The sequence below is a fragment of the Trichosurus vulpecula genome, chromosome 3, assembly GCF_011100635.1.
Source record: "Trichosurus vulpecula isolate mTriVul1 chromosome 3, mTriVul1.pri, whole genome shotgun sequence".
Lineage (NCBI taxonomy): Eukaryota > Metazoa > Chordata > Mammalia > Diprotodontia > Phalangeridae > Trichosurus > Trichosurus vulpecula.
The window spans coordinates 158,287,671-158,308,982 of NC_050575.1; the positions used below are offsets into that span (position 1 = coordinate 158,287,671).

Here is a 21,312-nt window from a genome sequence, read left to right on the forward strand (position 1 = left end):
CTCCTTGTCCTAGACCCTCTGGCTCTTATTCTTCCCTCCTTCATAGGTAGTCTCTCCATGTCCCTGAGAATACTTTCTCCCACCCCAACGCCCCCTTTGTTTTTCCAGAATCCTTTACCACCTGTGGCTTTTTCTCACGGTTCCCTCATTATTTCTTTAGGTGGAATGAACACTGGCTTTGGAGTCAGAGGACCTGGGTTCAAATTCTACCTCTGATGCTAAATACCTGTGTGATTTTAGGCGAGTCACTTGAACCTTTCTCTGCCTCAGTTTCCTTATCTGTGGAAAGTTGGATTAGGTGGGGTCTCTTCTAATTCTATATCTATGACCCTACACTCCCTCTTTCCACCCAAATCAACTAATTAAACTCACAGAAACTGGCCGTGCTAAAGATGTGTCCACAGGGCCTTGTTCTTGAACCCTTTCATATGGATGAACGTTTTCTCGGACTAGACTGTGAGTGTTTTGAAAGCAGAGACTATTCCATTGTTATCATTAATTCAGTCTGACCTTGGGTAAGCCTATCTAGGGCTCAGTTTCTTTCTCTGAAATCAAAGCATTGTTCTAGATTATATCTAAGGTCGCTTCTAGTCTTAATATTCAATGTACTATTTTCTTATGTTCCTTCTAATTCCGACATTCTATGATTAGTTATTTTAATATTCCATGGTCCAAGGTCCATTTTAGTCCTAGAATCTCAAGGTCTATATTCTAGTATAGGCATACTTTGCAAAAGCTTGTCTAGCCCAACAACAATGTTTTCAGCATATTATAACTAAACCTTTCATGTAAAGTCATGAAAGCCCACAGGAATCTCAGCTAATTGTTCAGGTATAACATTGTTCCTATGGGACTTAATGCCCCCAAATATAACTTTATCTAACATCAAATCAAACAATCCTGCAATGTAGGCACTTACAGGTGAGTAAACTGAGGCAAAGAGGTTAAGTTACTTGCCCAGGGTCACACAGCTTGTGAGTGTCTGAGGCTGGATTTGAACTCAGGTCTTCCTGACTTCAGGCCCCATGTTCTATCTATTATGCCACTAAGCTGTCCATTCATATTGAAGAAATTCAGGAATTGCAAGTGAGAAGGAAACAAAAGTAATTTTGTCATAGAGGTATACAACAGACCACTTGGACAGATGAAGGAAACAGATGAAAAAATTCAGGAAGTGGGACCATGAGGGGCAGAGAGATTGTGACTCATCTGAAATAGTACAAGACAGTAAGTGGCAGAGCCAGGATTAGGTCTCAGCTTCTCTGACCCCAGACCCAGGGCTTTTCCCACTCCATAGCACCACTCTGCTGGGCCCTCACAACACCAGCTCTCCTTCATACTTTAAGGAGTAGAGGCCTCAGTTGAATACCACTACTATCGGCTGAATTCTGCTCCCCACCTTCCCTTACCAGATGGGCAAGCAAAGTAGTTCTTGGAGGCATCTTTGCTCACAGGAAGTCACTAGAAATAGGGCCCGTCCCATCCTCAATCGCAGCAAATTTTCCCATTTTCCTAAGTTTCCATCTCTCCTCTACTCCAATCTCACGTAACATGTAACTATCACTCAATATTTTTTTTTTCAAAAAAGGAGTGGGGAGGGGACAAAAAAAGTCTTGTAAAGGAGTAGAGCCAAAAACGGGGTACCTGCATGTACTCATCCTCATTCTACAGATTTCTGGTCCTCAAGCCCCGGCCCCGCTACCTTTTCTAGGTCTAACATCCACTACCCTGGTCCCCCACAATTACAAGAGCTTATCCCCTTACAGGGAACCATATCTCAGGCACCTGAACTCTGCCTCGGGGCAGCTGAGAAACATCCCTGAATCTTAGTTCTGGGAGTCTTGGCAGAGGCTCCAGATCTACCACCTGTTGCTCTAGCTACATGATCAAGGAACAGAACAGGTTTGGCCATGTGTATTGTTTGCGTAGAGCAGAAAGAGCACATGTATATGTAAGACAAGTACAAGGGGCATATGATATTTTTTGGATGTGCCTTATTGATAATCATTCTTTTAAAAGTAGGGTAAGGGATTTGGGGGGAGCTGATATCTTGGACCTGATTCTGATCCATAAGGAGGTGGCTGCTAAAGTAGAAATGATAGGAACATTAGGGGCAAGGGATCATTTCATCTTAGAATTTGTGATTGAGGAGAAGAGGAAAGACAGGGATAGTCCAATATACACAGTCGATTTTGGAAGAGCAAATGTCAGAGGGCTTCAGAAAAGTGGTAAGTAGGATCCCTTGGTTTAAAATTCTTTAGGGGAAGTCAGTCAGTCCAAGAGGAAAGGGGAGCTCCTAAGAATGAAATTCTGAAGCTACAATTAGACAAAAATTCTGAGGAGTAAAAAGGGAGAAATGTATTTAGAGACTCATATGGATACACAGGGAACTCACTGGCTCACTTAGATTTTCACCGATTAAAGAAGCTTTTATTGGAAAAAAAAAGAGGGGGAAAAACTCACAGAAATCCTAGAGTAACTCTTAGTCCCAAAGAGCCTGAAATATAAATGCTCGGTGTCAACTCGTTTCAAGAATAAATGTTCCTCCAGCCTAGGCTCTCTCTGAGTCTTATCTCTGCCTGTTGTATTTTCTAGGGCCCACCCATGCCCAGATAGTGGAAGCTTCAGCCATTGCTCTTGGCTGCTCCTAACCAGCGTTCCCTTGGCATTGCTGTCTGGCTCCATGGTCTGGCAAGGTGAGGGAAAGACCCCTTAACAATGTCCTCATCTGCTGAGAGTTATGGCTTTGTCTTCGATGTGTCCCAGCTCTAGGGATACTTGTTTTTCACAGGGGATTCCCTTTTCACTTACTCAGGTTATAAACGGATACGGATTGAGATAGGAGCAAGGGCGAGTTTCACAGGATGAATGCAAAAGCCTGGCCCAGGCCTCGAAGAAAGGAAGGAAACAAGCATTTAGTAAGCACCTACTATGTGCCAGGAGCTTTACAAAAACTACCTCATTTGATCTTTGCAACAACCTCCCTTTCCCCACAACACAGGTTGGAAGTCCCCCTTTTTTTTTTTTGGCAGTTCTGGCTTTACCTAAGCAACTTCCACAGACCTCTACTTAAAGCAGTTTCTATGCAATGCAAATTTGCCAGCTGACACGGGGGAGGAAGGGAGGCAGGGAGGAAGGGGACCATGCTCCAGCTGGTGAAGGGAGCAGGGGACACAGAAGCAAGAGCAGAAGGAAGGAACACACAGGGCTGGGGCCAGCCTTGGGGTGGCCTGGCTTAATGGAGAGGAAGAACACAGGAGTGGGAGGGAGGCAGATGTGGGGGCCAGACACAGGTACAGACAGGAGAGGATGGGCAACATGTTGGGGGCAGGGACAGATATGTGGTACTCTGTGCGGACAGAGGGATGACAGACATGCAGGGGCCAGACGTACGGAGGTGGGGATGAGGTGGGTGGAGCAGGGCAAAGGTCTTCTCTCTTGTGGTCTCAGGCCAAGGCCATGATTTGTGGAAGCAGTGGCAGTCTCTCTGTTCCTCAAGTCTGTTCTGCTTTTACTTGGAGGATGTTTTATTTTTTGGGGGGGGTTCTTTTGGAGGTCAATGGTAGGTTGGAAGAGTGGAGGGGCATGAGGAGGAGGAGGAGGAGAGAGACAGAGACAGAGACAGAGAGACAGAGAGAGAGCCATACTGTACAGTAAAATTAACATAGGCGGTATTGCAGAATATGAATTTCTTTCAGAATTCTTTATGTAAAGCCAAATTCATATAAAGCAAGAACTGTATATTATCCCTCTATTACATTTTAGGAAACTGAGGCAGACAGAGGTTAAGTGATTTGCCCAGGATCACATAACTAATAAGTATCTAAGGCCAGATTTGAACTCTGGTATTTCTAACTCTGGGCCCAGTGCTTTACCCACTGCACCACCTAACTGCCTCATCTAAGAAGAGCGTCAAGAGTGCTGGCATTCAGAATGACCTGAGGAAGATGGGCAAGAACAGCTAAAAAGAGCCAAAAAAGGAGGCTTCCAACTTGTGTTGTAGGGAAAGGGAAGCTCCAAGAAAAGACATGATAGCTACTTGGGAAGGACAGGATAACAGACAATGGAGACCAGGGAGGAGGACCGCTTACAAGTCTAGCTGAGAGTTAAAACCCAAGCTAAATGAGGCAACAGCAAGAGAACACCAACCAGACCTAAATCTGTTCAAGTTATTGGAGTCATGACCAACTATACACCAGGGCACTGGAAAACCTGGCAGGTGAGATTATTGAACGGCTGTTCCTGATCTCTAAAAGATCACAGTAAACAGGACAGGTCTCAGATATCTGCACACAAATGCACAGATGATGAGTAACTAACACAATGCACCAGAGATCCACATTCCACTTGGTAGTACAATATTGATTATGTGTAATACTATTTCTGTGATGATCTGGGCTGTGATCACCACAGAACATAATGTGGAAGTATTTGAATAAATTAAAGACATCCAGAATAAAATAACGCTTTCTGCCGATCACTAGTTCCTCCAGACTGGCGGCCGTGGCAGAGGCGGTCATCCTTTGTGGTCAAAGAGGACCAGAATGACATCACTCTATTGGGTCAAGGTACAGAGTGTCTGACTGGCTGATCAGCGAGCTCAAACGACTCTACCACGGGTCGGGTACACACAGTCTTTAAGAACATTTGGAGGGGAGATGTCTCCAAATCTGAAGATCTCATGTTTCTTTTGAGATAATGCAATTCTGCTTTGCTCACAGAGCACAGCACCTTCTTTGATGAGGGCACACCCTGCTGGGCAAATGGAGACAAACGAAAACCATTTTTTTAAAAAGGAAGAGGGTAGTCTATGAACTATAAACCAGTGAGATTTACTTTAATGGCAAAGTTCTGCAATGTATTATTACAAGAATGGTTTGTGAGCATATAAAAAGGGAAGCGATGATTGCTAAGAAGCAGCATAGCTTTAACAAGAATAGGTCTGTCAGATTACCTATTTTGAACAGGCTATCAGACTAATTGGAGAGGCATCATGACATGTTGTAGTTCAGTCATTTGGTTGTGTCTGACTCTTCATGACCCCATGGACCGTAGCACGCCAGGCCCTCCTCCATATCCTAGTATCTCCAGAATACTAGACTTGGAATCAGGAAGACCTGGGTTCAAATCCTGCTGCTGATACTGGCTCCATGACCATGGGCAAGTTCTGAGCCTTAAGCAACCAAGCAACCAAGATTGTAAGTTATTGATGAGTTGTGACTTGTATCAGAGGAGGAAGTCCCTACCCCAATGAAATCACAGGTCCTAGATGTAGTGACAAGACTTGTAGATGAGGCTAGTATTGTAGATATGGTCGGTCTGGAGTTCAAGAAAGCATTTGACAAAGTTTCTCATGTTATCCTTGTGGACCAGAGGGAGAGATGTGGGTTAACTTATAGCACAACGGGGTAGATTTAGAACTGGTTGAATGATTGGAACAAAAGAGTGGTCATTAACGTCAACTTGGAGAGAGGGCTAGAATGAAATACCCTAGAGATTCATCCTCGGGCTTATGGTGCTTAACAGTTTTATGAGGGGTTTGGATAAAGGCATAGACTGGCATTTTTAGCCAATTTGTAGATGACATAAAGCTGGGGAAGATAGTTAACACATTGGAACACAGAATCAGAACCTAAATTTTTTTTTGGCTAGAATGATGGCCTGGATCTACTAAGATTAAACTTAACAGGGATAAATATAAAGTCCTACACTTGGATTTAAACATCAACTTCACAAACACAATATGGGGGTGGTGTAGTTGGATAAAATTTGTGTGAAAAAGATCATAGGTTTAGTGGACCACAAGCTCAAGCTTAGTCAACAGTTCCACACGGCAGCCAAGAATTCTGACCTGAAGTTGTTTTTGTAGAGACATCATGTCTAGAACAGGGGAGATGACAGCCCTGCTGCTCTCTGTCCTATCATCATATTACATTGTGTTAAGTTCTAGATTCTGCATTTTAAGCTGGAGGTTCTCCAGAGGAGTAGGACTAGGGTGGGCAAGGGAATGGAAACCATACCACATGGGGATCAATTGAAAGAACTGGAAATATTTAAGCTGGAGAAGACTTAGGGAGGATATGACCACTGGCTCCTCCCTGAAGCATTTGAAGGACTGTCACGTGGAAGAGGAATTGGACACATTCTCTTTGGCTCCAGTGGGTGGAACTAGAATAAGCAGACATTGCAAGGTGGGTCATTTCAACTCAATGCAAGGAAGAACTCTGGGACAATTAGGACTATGCCAAAATGGGATGAGCTGCCTTGGGAGCGGCAGAGTCCTCCCTCAGCAGAAGAAAGGCTGGATGACCATTTGTTGGGGATGTTGCAGAAGGGATTTCTATAGGATGGGTTGAACCAGCTGGACTTCCAGGTCCTTTGCAGCTCTCAAGATGCTGTACTCTCCAGTCCTGACATTGCATCTTTTAAGGTTCCTTCAGGCTTTAACAGTCTATGTCTGAAAGTCTCTTCAAGGTGTTTCTCCTAAGGTATCTTCCACCTCTACTACGCTCCAATGTCTACAGTTGTAGGATCTTTCTTGTTAAATACTTTACTGAAACGAGTGAACATCATGAGTGTGCTCTGGAATTGGGGAGGGGGCATCTGCTGGGTGGTATAACAGAGAATGCTAGTCCTTGGAAGTGATGATGGGTTTTGGACTAATCTGAACTAATTAGATACTAGTCTAAGTGAAAGTTCTTCTCCACCTGTGTTTATTTCTTATCCTTTTCTGGTTGGCTTGTCTGTTTTGCTCACACTGAGCCATGAGGCTGATGGTTCAGTTAGGCAGGGGCAGTACCTCTTTCTATCATTTTCATAGCCCCATGAGTTGGGAAAAATAGAAGGAAAATGTCTACTATAATGTCACATCCCCAAACACCCTAGACTTGGAGACAACCCATGGTCTCCTTCCATGGATGGAGACAAAATCTCCTCTATTCCCTTCCTTCTATATGGGAAGAGCTCCCCATTGGTTTATTCCCTCAGTGGAAAGAACCCTGGGGCCAAAAGCCTAGAGACTCGGAATCTATTCTTGGCTCTGCCACAAAAGACACTTCTCTTCCCTAGACCTAGTTCCACAAGGGGGAGGTTGGACGACATCATCTCTAAGGGTTCTTCCAGTTTTACCTTTTTAAGATCTTCTCCAGCTCTGACATTTTGGGTTCTAAGGTCTCCTCCAGCTTTCATTTACTATGTTCTAAGTCCTTCTTTGGCCAGGAGGCTACAACCCATCAAACTGATTTACAGAAATCTGAGAGAGTAGAAATGGAGGTGGAGGGTAGTGGTGCTAGAAAGCCTGGAATATGGGGGCAGATCTCTGGGCTTCTTAACTCTGCCCAAGCTTGGTGATAGAGAAGGTTATGAGAAGCACCTTCCTCTGAAGGCATGAGAGTAGGATGTCCTTCAACATCACTGTTGTATAACATTTTTTTATTATCATTATTCAATGTATGGAGTTGTATCTTGTGGCAGGTTATATCCCCCAAACCCTCATGCCTGAGGTATAGCAGACATAGCACAAACATTCATCTCAAGTCAGCAAACAATCCAAACATCATCTTCTTCCATGACAGGGAGGGGAAAAATACAGTGGAGTGAGCCCTCAACTTGGGATCTGCAGATTTGGGTTTGAATCCTGCTTCTGCCACCATTTAGCTGTGTGACCATAGGCAAGCTGCTTAATCTTTCTGACTCTCAATTTCTCTATCTGTAAAATGGGGATAAAAATCCCTACCTTGTCACCCTCATGGGGTTGCTGAAAGCATCCAATGAGACAATGGATGTGAAAGCCCTTTGTAAACTCTAAGACTTACAAGCAGCAATGAGCTTGGGGGACTGTAAGGCATTGAGTCAAAATTACGGGGACTATTATTATTATTTCTACCCTGAAACTTCAATGGTCAAGTGGAGTACAATTCAAAGGCTTAGAGGAGAAGCAGAGGGGGCAGCCTGAGGAGGAATCACCTGCTGGGGAATGTGCAAAAGTGAAACGGGTGCAGCCTTTGCAGACACCGCCTAAGAAGTAGGTGTGAAAGAGAGAGAGAGAAAGAGTATATGAAAAAGGGTGTAGATGTGTGTGCTAGAGAAAGGATGCGTATGTGAGAAAGAATGTCTGCGAGAAGGGAAGGTGTGTGAGCGGCCTGGGTCTTGGGTGGGCTTTCCAGGCAGGACAGCCCTGGCTGAGTGACATGGCTGCTTCCAGAAGCCCTTGACCCCAGTCCATCCAGGCAGGAGGGGAGCTGTACAGCAGATAGCTCCAGCCTCCTCATTCGGTCACATCGACAGACAGGAAGGCCTTGATCGCTGGGAACTTGCTGCAGGAGAAGTCAATGAGCAGCTGTTTGGTGCCGCTCCTGAGGGGAGTGATCTCAAACTTGAAGTTGGAACGCTCCTTAGGGCGTAGGGATGGCACCCTAAAGGGAAGAGAAAAGCAAGAATCATGAGGAGAGGTCAGGAGAAAAGAGACCAAGCCACTGCAATCACATGTCACCTGGGTGACACAGCTGTGGCCAGAACTCCACTGGAAGTCAGGAGACTCTCTGCCATTGCAGCCATGTGACCTTGGACAGGTCACTTCTCTCTATGGGCCTCAGTTTCCTCCTCAATTCTTCCTCCCAGACAGACTGTGATCTCTGAGGTCCTTTCCAGTTCTGATGTCTTATCTTCTATGATTTAAGTTCTCACGGCTGGTGGGTTGGTGACACCCAAGTAACATCCCTGCAGGGCGGCCAAGTTAGGAGCAGGACTTGGTGACAGCCTCCCAAGTCACTGACTCAGAGCTGGAAGGATCTCAGAAGTCACCTTGTCCAAACCCTCACTAAGTGCATAGATTTCCTCCACTTTTGGGAAAATAAGCCAAAACTCCTCTAGTGATGAGGAACTTGGTGCTTCTAGGGACCATTCATTTCATTGCTGGGAATGTTAGAAATCTTCTGTGTGGTGAGCTGAAGCCCCTTCCCCACTGGTCCTCAGCGTGTGGGCAGAACAAACCTAACCACTCCGTCCTGAGGCCCCGAACCAAGAGCGAGCCTGGAGGACACCCCAAGTGTCCTGTCACTGGGCCCTCTTCCTCCAGTCCCTCCTAGAATTAATAACGCCTAGTCCCGTGAGGGGCCTGGGGGCAACAAAGTCTCTATTTGGTTACAGGACTTTGGAACTTGAAGGTATCGTGGAGATGGTTATATTATTCTATGTGTTTTATAGGTCCCTATTCTTCAGAGGAGGAAATTGAGGACCAGAAGAAAGAAGTAATTTGCCTGAGGTCACAGATCAAGTTGGCAACCCAGCCTTAGATCTGGTGGGACCCAGAACTCTGTGTGTTTATGTGCCAGCACCTCAGGCCTTTGTGAGTGCCCGCTGGATGGTGCGGCTTCCTTGTCTCCTCCCTCCCACCCTTGTCCCACAGGCTATAACCCCTGGGTCTCTATAGGAATTGGCAAGGACAGGGTGGAGATAGGAGAAGGGGTGTAGAACACAGGCCCCAATTTGCCACACCTTAAGGATGGCACTGTCTCTGAGCCTTGGGAACTACAAAGGCCCTCCAATCACATTACATTTAATCAAACCGGATTCTTGAATCACACTAGTCCTAGCCCAGGGCTGAGGCCCCCAAAACTCACTTAATCCTGAGGTTGCCCCGCATGAGACCACTGCCTTCCACCGTGAGCACACAATTATTCACTGGTTCATCCAGGGGGTTGGCAAACAGAACACGCACATTTACAGGGGTCTGCACTCTGGCCTGGTCCAGCAACTGTGGAGAAAAGATGTAGATTACATTATGGCATCATCTCCCTAGCCCAACCAGTACCTGCTCCTCTGTACCTGACCTAGAAGGCAGAGGTGAGAGGATGGTGTAAGATGCAGTGGAGTGTTGGGGAAATGATTAGGAGTCAGGAAACCTGGCTTTTAATTCCAGCTCTGCCACTGACTTAGATTTAGAAACTTGGGACATTAGAGCAGAAAGGGCTCTCAGAGGTCATTCAGACCACAGACATCCATAGTGAGGCCCAGGGGCAACACTCTAGAGTAACTGTACTTGTAATTGGGAATAATTTAATGATGATTGGGTAATATTTAACAAAATAAATTTTAAAATACAATACAACATCAATAATGTTAATATGAGGTTTCTAAGTTTCCTGTGGACCTCTGAGATCTTTGGTGGTCCCGTTTCTATTTGAGTTTGATACCACCGAGCTAGACCAATGCTTATTTTTTAAGGATGAGGAAGCTGAGGCCCAGAGAGGAGAACTGACTTCTCCAAGGTCACCTGGAGATAATGACAGAGCCAGGAAAAGAACTCAGGATACTTGGTGGCTAGGTCAGGGTTCCTTCTATTATGCTCTACTTCCTCTCCCAATTTGACTTTGGGAAAAATATTTGAACACTGACTCAAGAAAATTGGAAGCTGGTTGATAATATTTTGCACTAATGTATGTAATAATAATAATAATAATAATAATCCCTTAACATGACATGTGAGTTTAAACTATTCAAATGGACCGGTGACCTCAATGCCATGGCCAGCCTAACCTGTTGGTGCCTCACTACACCATGTATTCATGTCCCTGCTCTTCTCCTCGTTCGCCAGAGGGATCCCCCAACATGCTGGGGCCTCCCTCGATTGCTCCTGACACCTTGTTGGTGATAGTGGAGGACAGAGGCTTATTCCTCACTCTCACTACCTGACTACACATTTTTTATTGGGCCTTTCTTCAAAAATATCCTTTTATTTGATGTTTCCTTACTTATCAGGTGTTCTAGCTGGCTCGCACCCCCCTCCCACCCTCCATGTCCTTCTCTACTGCTTGCTGTGGAACCTCATTTTAAATATTCTTCAGAGACTGTAGCGTTCCACATTGTGCTATGAGACAACCACGCTGGAGACCACTGGTATGGAAAAGATGGGTTGATGAAATGGGACTTTAAACCTGGTGATACTACTCTGAAACAGACATGTCTCATGAGTGTGTGCCAGAGACAGTCCATTTGTCACCCCATCAGGCTCTCCTTTAAATCAATCTGTGGTTAGAGGGGAGTCCCCTGTATGTTGTCACAGCACAGACTGGTCAGATATGGGGAAGAGTCCCCTATGGTAGAGGTGGGCTTTCCAGGGGCCACGGACAGAACCCTGATCTTGTACGACTTTGGTGGCTTTGTAATTGAATTGCTCATGTCCCAGCTGGCCCCTGGCTCTACTGCAGATACTGGCAGGGGAGAGACTGGCCCCACTTACCTCTCCTCCGCAGTGGCTGTCAGACTCCAGAGGCAGGGCCATGAGACCTTTGTGCCTCAGTGCTCTCCAGAGAGGACAGGGTGGGACCCTTGGGGAGTCATGCAAACTGGGTTCAAATTCCAGCACTTCCACTGCCTAAGAGGGCGACCCCACAGGGGATGCTGCATCCTCAGTTCTCTTGGTCTCAGGTTCATTTGTAAGGGGGGTGGATATACCTTGCTACATCCTAAGCTGGATCCTTCTGAGGATCCAAGAAGATAATGGAGGCAATTAATCCATGCTAATAATGTATTTTAATGGTAATGGGTAATAAGTGCATTTTATAAGTTGTAAAGTCCCACATATGTGTTAAGAACTTACTATTCCTATGGAATTTAAAGCTGGAAAGGCCATCAGAGGCCATCTAGTCTAACTTCTTCATTTGACAGCTGAAGAAACAGGCTCAGAGCATCACAGATCTGGGGCTGGAAGGGACCTCAGATGCCCTCTAGTTAAACCCCCTCATCTTATAGGGGAGTAAACTGAAGCTGTGGGAGGCTGTGACTTGCCCAAGGTCACACCAGTGGTGTGGAGCAGAACTGGATTTCAAACCCAGGCCATGAGACTCTGCTCAGTGTTACCATTTTAATATCTCTTTCTACTATAAGTAATTGTTGAGATATATAGGTTGGGGAGAACAGGTGAGGTCCCTGGAGAGGAAACCCCATTTCAAGCTAGAGAATCCTCCATTAGAATGAGGACTCAGCTTAGACTGAATTTGGAAAGACACAATCTCAGAGGCTCTTGTGGGCCAGCAGGCCTCCACATGTCTAGCCCCTGAGGGAGATGGGGCACTAGTCTGCCTTTTGCAGGATGAGTAGTCAAGAAGGGATCAAGCTTCTGAAAAGCTGGTAGCTGCTTCCCAAACAGGGCACTGGGTTACTCTGTAGAGTGTTGTCCTGGCTTCCTTCATTACCCCTATATTGTGTGGCTCCAGTGTGACCTGGGAAATTCACAGATGTGTCTTGAACCAAAGAGGTTGGTAAATGTTGGGACATAGGAAAAGGGGAAGGGAAAAGGGGAGTATGGTTATTTATCTCCTTGGGCATGTGAATATGGCACCAGTCTAGTACAAACCCTTGGGTTGAGACATGACTAGGTCCTAGGCAAGAGTCATGTCTGCACCAAGTTTCCTGGCTTTGTGCATATTTAGGAAGGATTTTCTTCTTTGAAAGAACTGAGGGTTGTGGAAATGGCAGTGGTTTCATCATCCTCAAGATGTGGCTGTACTAATTTCAAAGTAATGAGTGTGTATATGTATTGGTGAGGGTCCCCTTACCCTTAACCCTCACTCACAGGGTCTCTACCCTTTACTACTCCCACATCCCCCAATCCATAGCAGGAGCATCCTTCTACCTCCAGAGTGATGGAAGGGTTGTCCAAGATGACATCTCTCTCCACCACAACCTCGGCTTCATCTGTAACTTGACACACAGCAGTGATGCGGATCATGTTGTCTGCCGTCAAGAAGTTTTCATATTGAGCGTATGTGAGCCTCAATGGGTACTCCATCTCTGGAAGGAGAATTCTATGAATGAGTGTGTGTTTTCTTGGGAGGTGAACATGAAGCTGGCCTACTCTGGTGAAATGTTTTCTGGTCAATACTTGGGTGATTTCCCTCTTAGTTTTTATCACTGATAAAAATATCTCCTTCCCTGAGGGTGATGAGATGACCACACACCTAGTGCTGACAGCTGCCCTGGAATTAGGGTGGGACATCCACCATAAAGAAGCTGAGCAAACTCCCAAGAGGCCAGGCACATAAGGGAGAGTTTTCAGAAGCTAAAGCACTGTTGTTCCCTCCCTTTCCCAGAGAAGAATGAAGGACATGTAAGCCCCCAGGGCCTAGGCATGTCTGGGCCAAGAGGACTGCCCAACCTGTGAGTGATGCTCTCCTTCTTACCCTCACTCGCCAGAATCATAGAAAGTGGCTGGAGCCACAGGTTACATTTGAGTTAAACAGGAAAACCCACATGAGCCAGGATGGCATATCTCAAACTCAAAGCAAACTCTGAGGGTACCAGGTTAAGGAGAGGTATGAAGCTTAAACCTGCAGTTTCTGCACTGGTTTCAGACCCTCCCACCTGCCTACTAGTCTCACTACAAAGTTTTAGGGTGGATGTGGGTCTGTGCTCTTCACCCTCTTCCTCTGTAGGGGGGACTCTGGGGCATTCTGTCCATTTGGGTAATACCAATGCCACAGGTTTATGTATCACTTTATGATCCCAAGATGCTTCACACACATTTGACTGTCACAACAACCCTGTGAAGGAGGCAGTGCAGGGGTTATTATTCCCAATTTAATAGACAAGGAAACAGACTCAGAGAGAAATAATTTGCTTCTGGTTTCCTAGTGAGTTAATGGCAGAGATAGGCCTCAAGCCCAGGTGTACTGGGTCCTAGTCCAGTGCTCTTGGCTTCATACTTTGTTTCCATTTCCCCCAGAAGATGAGAGGGCTCAGGTTTCTTCCTTTCTTCTTTCTCCTCCTCTCCACCCTAGCCAGATGGTAAAGATATTCCAGGGCCTCTACCAGGGTCAGACTTCTCTGGGGATCAGTCTGGTCCATGTCCCTTACTCCAAGTACTCTCTGGAAACAGAGCTCCAGTCAATTACACAATCCCCAAAGTCAGACTGGGCAGGCCCATGCCTGAGAGAGGCAAAGAGAAAAATGATCGTCTTAGACCAGGCCTCCGAGGCTCATCAAGCCACTTCACCATTCCTGGCCTGTTTCCACATCTGTGAATGACGATGTTGAATTAGATGATCTCTATTGTCCTTTACAGCTCTGGCATTCTAGGATTCTACAGCAATAGCCCCCTACTCTGTCCCTCTCCCTGCCTCTAGTTCCAATCTAGCCTGCCAAGGCAAACTTCCTAAAGCACCTTCCTCCCCTGCTTGAGAATATTCAGCTGCTTTAAAAGCAATATCCCATTGCTTATAGGTGAAGTGCAAAGTCCTAAACTTGGCATTTAAAACTCTTTATAATCTGCTCTGGGCCAGCCTACCTGGGAGGCTGCTCAGAGGTAAAGAGAGGAGAGGGAGAGGGTGTGAAAACCTGAATTTAAATCTAGTCTCAGGCACTAGCTTTATGACTCTGGACAAGTCACTTAGCTGCTGTTTGCCTCAGTTTCCTCATCTGTAAATTGGGGAAAATAAAAGCACTTATCTCCCAGGGTTGGTGTGAGGATGAAATGAGATCTCTGAACTTCAGTTTCCCTACTTGTAAAATGGGGATAAGTTTTACAACAACAACAACAACGTACTATCTACCTCACACAGTTGTTGTGGGGGAAAATGTCATTTTTTTAAACCTTAAAACACTATTTTTTGCTATTATTATGATATTCTGCCACTAGGAGAAGGTATAAGGGAAGGGCTGCTATTACTATAGTTTCTTCCCAACCAGATCCCAGGGAAGAAGGATGCTGTAGTTCTGGTTCGGCAGAGGCCCCTGGAGCTCAGGAATTGTTCTGTAATATACAACCCAACTTTGAGAAAACCTTTCATTGGAGAACCTCAGAGCACTTGGGCCACTTCCCGGCCTGCCCCACTCTCTCTTGGACCATCTTTACCTCTCCTCACTAGTGACCTGGACTCTGGCCCTGGTCTCTCAGTGCTGATAGGTCAGTTTCTGTCTGATTTTGCAGGACCCAGATAAGGGCACGCTGGCAAAAGTTTAACAACCAGCAGTTTAATCTACATTACCAATATTTACACCATCACTTTCTTAAATCTAGACCAAAAAAGCAAATAACCCAAGCCCTGGTTTGTAATATTTGAAGATTTGCAAGGTGTAAATGCTCACCCTGAAAATTTAACAAATGGCTCTTGAGAGCTGGCACACCCTGGCTCTAGCCCCTGCTCTGTGTGCCCCTCTCCCCAGCCCTCTGTGCCCATTAGAACAGAAGTTCCTGGAGGGCGGGCTCTGTCTGGCTTGCTTGGATCTATACCCCTAGAGCTTAGCACAGCACCCAGCACATAGTAACTGCTTAATCAATGTTCTACCTATGAATGAATAAAGCATTTGTTAAGTGACTACTGTGTGCAAAGTGCTCTGCTAAGTGCTGGGAATATAAAGAGAAAAGTGAGATAGTCCCTGATTTAAGATGCTCAAGCTCTAATGGGAGAGACAACATAGCACTCTATCTCTATCATTCTCTGTATTTCTATATCTATCTATCCATTCATCTATCCATCTCTAGTCTGTCTCTAATCTACCTATCAATCTATATTCTATCTATCTATCTATCTATCTATCTATCTATCTATCTATCTATCTATCTATCATTATCTTGCCCTTCGATGCTTGTCCTCTCTCTCCATCTTTACTCATCTGGCCAATGTGGAATCCTTCAGGTCTCTTCTTGACTTGTACTACGTGCTACCACAGCCAGCTCCTATTATTTTCTATCCTGCAGCATGGAATCAATAAGCAATCAGTAAACCTTTTTTAAGCACCTACTATGTGCCAGGCATCGTTCTAGGTCCAGGGGATACAAGAACAAATGTGAAGCAGTCCCTGCTCTCAGGGACCTTTCATTCCATTGAGAGGGACAGCATTCCTACCTTCTTTAGAACAGTATTAATGCAGTGACTTTGGGCAAGTGGCTTGCCTCCTCTGAGCCTCAGGTCTGGTACCTATGTAGTGGGGGCAATAATCTCTGCAGTGCCCACCTTCTTTGTAAGGCTGCACATAAACCACCTCAGATAACATACATGTGAGAATTCTGTCAACTGTATATTGTGATAGAAGAGGAAATTATGAAGGAAAGGGCTCACAAATTACCTTCTTGAGGGTCCAGAGAAGCTGTGATGGAGTCCTTCCACACCTCATGTACCAGAGTCCCATTGTACACAATGGTCCAGGCTGTCATGTTCACCGAGATGGTCTTCAAGTCCTCACTCAGGTTTTTCAGCTGCAGGGACAGGTTGACTTCTTTCCCCACTTCCAGAACGCCATTGACCTTGAACTTCCCAGAGATGCTGGGTGACCTCACTGGGTTTTCTGTCCCAGCTGCTGTGGCGCCAAACCCAGAGCTGGGCTTCAGTTTCTGCAGAGCCTTCTTGAATACCTCCCTCTCCTCCTTGGAACCTGTACAAAGGAGGAGGGAGATGGTGTTGGAGGGAGTCTTAGGTGTGTGGAAGAGGCATTGTAACAATGGCAAGAGCACCAGACTGCAGGATTTGAGGTCTAGTCTTGCCTTTGCCATTGATTCGCTGGGTGACTTGGGGCAAGGTGTTTCCCTTCCTTGGGTTTCAGTATCTTCATCTGTAAAACAGGGAAGTCAGACTCCTGGACAATCTCTATTTAGGTTCCTTTCAGCTTTAAGATTCTACGTTTGCAACATTTATAAAGACTCTACCACAAAGCACTGGGCTAGGCTCTAGGGATACAAACATCAATACAAGACAGATGTTGCTCTTAAGGGACTTCCCATCTCAGGACAATTCCAGGCCTGACATTCTACGTTCCAAAGGCCACTCCACCTCTAACAGCCTCTATTTTAGGTTGTAACTGTTGGACTGTGAGCCAATGTAAAGCCCCAGTCCCTTACAGTGCCATACAAAATAAGGCATCTCAATGGAAAGAAGGGAGATGAAATTATTGGCCCTGCCCCTAATCTCCTCTCCTGTTTGCTGGAGGAAGCATCAGCTCCAGCTTTCAAGGGAGAAGAAGAGTCAATCAGATTACCAGAGCAGCCAGGTCCTTGCAGTGTTGGCTCCTCTTGGCTTTTTCCCATCCTTTAGTTGAGATGCAGGCTGAACACCTGGGGCCAAGAGCTATGCTGGCAACTGTATTTTTGTGCCCAAGCTGTCTGTGGAAAGAGGCTCCCACTGGGGCTGGGGCTATGTAGGTCAGCTGCTGGGGTTTGCCCAGGGATCTGGACTTCCTACTCCTGTTTTCAGTCTTTAGCATTTTTGTCATGCAAAATGCTTAGCAACTACTTTTATGAGCTAGTCCTTGGGGCACAGTTAGCATCATTAGGTGAGGAAATTGAGGTTGACTGGCAAAATGACTCGGCTTCATGTCACACAGGGGCTGGGGCAGAGCCCAGAACGCAGGTTAGGTCACCTGGATGCTACTGGGTCATTATTCCCCTTAAAGTGTCCAGGAAGGGGATAGAAGTACACAATCCAAGCTGCATGAGGCCCATGGGGGAAAAAGCAGCAGACTAACAGCCAGGTCCTGCATCTGCCAATGATTCTTGTGTGATCCTGGGTAAGTCATTTCACATTTCTGAGTTTCAGTTTTCCCATCTGTCAAATGGGGTTAATAATACCTGCCTTGCTTATATCATAGGGTTCTTGTGAAGCAAAAATAAGACACTGTATATGAAAACTTATACACAAATGCTTCCCTTTGTAACTACACTTTACAAAGTGCTTGTTACAATAAGTTGTGGTCTGTTTTTCAAAGAGTTCTTTTGTTTCTAGTCTCACCTTGTATTCCAGGCCTTTTGCATTAACATGACATTAACTTGGAATGGGTCACACACTCTTTAGAATGCTTGGGACATTTATTTGCTGAGACCTATTTTCAGTCTGCACTCTTAGGCACTTCTTTGCGATTTTGGGCTGGGGGATAGTCTCTACCCTTGGTTATAGAGTCTCTTCAGAATGGTGACATAAAGCTGATATAGTTGAGATTGTTGGTGGGGATGGAGCAGACAGTGTCTGTATGCAGAGGAATCTTCTTCCTGGCACTGAGTCTGCCCATGACTATTTCTCATGTAAGAACCATACAACAGACCATCAGAGCTGGAAAGTACTTTAGAACAGATGATGCTAGCTCTGAAAGGGACCTAGGTCATCTACTCCAACCCTCTCATGTTATAGATGAGGAAACTGAGGTCTGGAGAGAAGAGATTTATCTATAATCATACAGGGAGTTGATGGCACAGCCAGGACAAGACCTCAGGCCACCTGACTGCCAGTCTCCTGTTCTTTTCACTACCCTCTCTTGTCTATATTTCAAATCAGTGTGTATTAGGGGTGGGAGCAATTGTTCGTAACAAGGCTAGGGGGCTATCTGGAGCTGGGCAGGAAAGAGGCAGAATAAAAACCACTGTGTTAATCCTGTGAATCAGGCATCAGCCAACAGGAAGCTTTGGCATTACCTGTAGGGATAAGCTAGGCTGGCAGGGGCTGTCGATGGGCCCAAAGCAGTCTTAGCAAGGGAAGAGGGAGAGGGAGTAGAAAGGAATAGAAGAGGAGGACAAAATCTAGAGAAAGGAGAGAAAGAAAGATAAAAAAGGAGTTAATAAAGAGTACAAGCCTAGGAATCTAGAGACCTTGATTTTAGTTCTGGCTTTACTACTAATGAGCTGGGTGACCTCAGGCAAGTCACCACCTCTCTGGGACTCAGTTCCCCACCTGTGGAATTCACGAGTTGGACTATATTATGTCTCTAAGGTTCTTTTCAGCCAGAATATATATATATTCTATGTTCTCAGATTCTGCATTCCTTTTAGTTCTGACATTCTGTGGTCTGTGTCTTCAGTGACATTTTTAGATTCTACAGTCTAAGGCATCCCCAACAATGACATTCTTTGTTTTAGGCTCTAAGGTCCTTTTGACATTGTGCATCCATTCTGTGCTTTAATAAGATTCCTTCCTACTCTGACACAGACTGTAGTCTAGGATTCTACATGATTTCAGGTGCCATTCTGTGATGCCAGTTCCATAACTCACCCACTTAGGAAACATTTACTAAGGTCTGCTGGGGACAGAGCTCTTTGCTGGGCATGATGACAAAGATGACCAAACCTGGTCACTGATATCTTGAGGTCTAGATGGCTTTGATTTTTCTCCCCGTCTTTTCTTGCTTCCCTTCACAACAGCATCTCCTGGCTTACTTTTCAGTGACTGGTGCTTGTAGGCAACCCTGCCTTCTTCAGAGACAAGCCACTCCTTTCTTTTTCTTTTTTTTGAGGCTGTTCATATCATGTCACTTAACTGCTGAAAATTAAATGGCTCCCTATTGCCTACAGCACACAACCCAAACACAATACTGGCACCTGAGGGCATCCACCACCTGGTTTCAGTCAGCCTTTCTGCCCTATCATTAGTTCTCCCCTTCTTAATGTAGCCTGCGTGCTTTTGTTCCCATTGACCCATGTGTCAGAAAGCCTCATCTTTGCCATTCAAAATCCTACTTTGCTTTTAAGACCACCTCTTCCATGAAGCCTTTCCTGATCTCCCTGATAATTGCCATCTCTTTACTTCTACAATATTTCATAACTTGCTGACACTTATTTCATACTCTCTAAGAGAATTATTTGTAGACATGGCTTCTACCTCCACTAGCCAGGAAGCTTTATGAGAACAGAGATCATGCCTTATTCATCTCCCTATCCCTCAGGACATCAAATACCAGGAGTTATCCAGAGCAGGTGCTTATATATATTCGCCAAATGAGTGAATGAGAGAGTGAGTCCTGCCACACATATTTGCTAAATAAGTGAATGAGAGAGAGTGAGTCTTGCCACGTTTGGAATCACAGAGAATGAGATGGATGGCCCTCTTCCTGGGTATGATGGCCCCTGTCTCTGGACCAGGGCCCTCACCTTCAGCATATTTGTACTTGTCTGTGACATCCATGCGGGAATTGCTGCCCACGGCCTTTGTGCTGATGAATCTGCCCACAGAGCTGGTATTAGATGAGGTTTGTTTTTTGCTGTTATTAGGGCTGATAATCCAGGTGATCTGGTCAGCATTCACTTCCGAAAACACAAAGGGCATATCAAAATCCAGGTTCACATCACCCTGCCGGACGGCAGTGACAGAAGCAGGACCACACTGGAACACTCCTGGGGCACAAGAAGTCAGACAGAGCATGAAGATACAGCCCAGACATCCCTGCCCCTGTGCCATTCCCTCCATCCTGAGAAGGCCCTCCAATTATGTCTATGTCCTTCCTTTTTCTGCTCTGCCTCTCCAGATCCCATCTGTCCCTCAAGAACCTGATCAAGTCCTACTCCTTCATCAAGTCTTCCTTGAACACCTCATCTCAGAAGGATTGCTCCCTCTTCTCACCTCTGATAGATTATACTGCCTGTGCCACTCACTGAGTTCTCATCATAAGCTTCCCAGGATTGTTAGATTCAGACTGGGTTGAGACTCCTCATGGACAGGGTGCTGTAGCAGAGTCAAAGTGAGGCATGGCAGGTCCATCTTTGCATTGCTCCTCAAGGCTTCTACCCTTTGATGAGCACAGGCCCCAATCCTTATTCAAGAAGCACCAGAGCTGGCAGAAGGATCATTAATTTGGACTACATTAAAGAATGATCAATGTGACAGGCTATAATATAAAGCTAGAAACATTTTTGTTAAAGTATCAAAGGTGAGGGCAGGGAACACATCCTATCTGAATTTTGTAACTTCTTTGGCCCCAGCAAGATGTTCTACGTATAACAAGCTCTTGAGAAATATTTTCCCAATTGAATCCTTTAATATTAGGAAAAATCAAAGCTGAGACAAAGCATTTATTTCTGGGCCATGTAACTCTATAACTGAAACAGCAACAGACTTGCTGTCATAAGACTGGAGTTCAAATCTTAGATCTCTTCCTTACTACTTGTGTAACTTTGGTTAACTCAGGTCACCTTTCTCCATCTCGGAGGGAGTTGGATGACGTGATGTCCAAAGTCCCTGCCAATTCTAAGTCTTAGGAGCCTATGAAAAGTGAATGACCTCTATTTTGTGGAATTGCTGAGTGCCTTAGCCCTGAGGAGAATTTGAAAGGAGAAGACATGACCCCTGACCTCACGGAGGTCACTGTCTAGATAGGGACATAAGCCTCACAACAATGAGAAATTATGAGTCATACCAGGCTATGTGTGATCAGGGCCCAATGAGTGGTAAAAAAAATTAAGAGCTCTTTGAGTCTATATAAAGATGAACTTCTTTACAACCAAAGCTATTAAGACCAAAGAATGAGCTGCTTTGGGAGGCAGTGAGCTTTCCCCTGCTGGAGATCTTTAAGTTAAGGCTGAATGACATGTCATCAGGGCTGCCATAGATAGGGTTGGAC

General features: G+C 45.4%; 1 protein-coding gene across 1 annotated transcript in view; it reads right to left on the reverse strand.

The window, feature by feature from the left end:
- Window positions 1-8,266: 8,266 nt before the first annotated feature.
- The window catches only part of TGM3 (transglutaminase 3), a 36,186-nt gene continuing 23,140 nt past the window's right edge, over window positions 8,267-21,312 (reverse strand). Inside the window, exons 10-14 of the mRNA XM_036749856.1 lie at window positions 19,847-20,089; window positions 16,066-16,371; window positions 12,635-12,792; window positions 9,621-9,754; window positions 8,267-8,414 (exon numbers count right to left, since the gene is read on the reverse strand). Coding sequence (XP_036605751.1) covers window positions 8,267-8,414; window positions 9,621-9,754; window positions 12,635-12,792; window positions 16,066-16,371; window positions 19,847-20,089 — 989 coding nt within the window. The remainder of the gene's footprint in view (window positions 8,415-9,620; window positions 9,755-12,634; window positions 12,793-16,065; window positions 16,372-19,846; window positions 20,090-21,312) is intronic.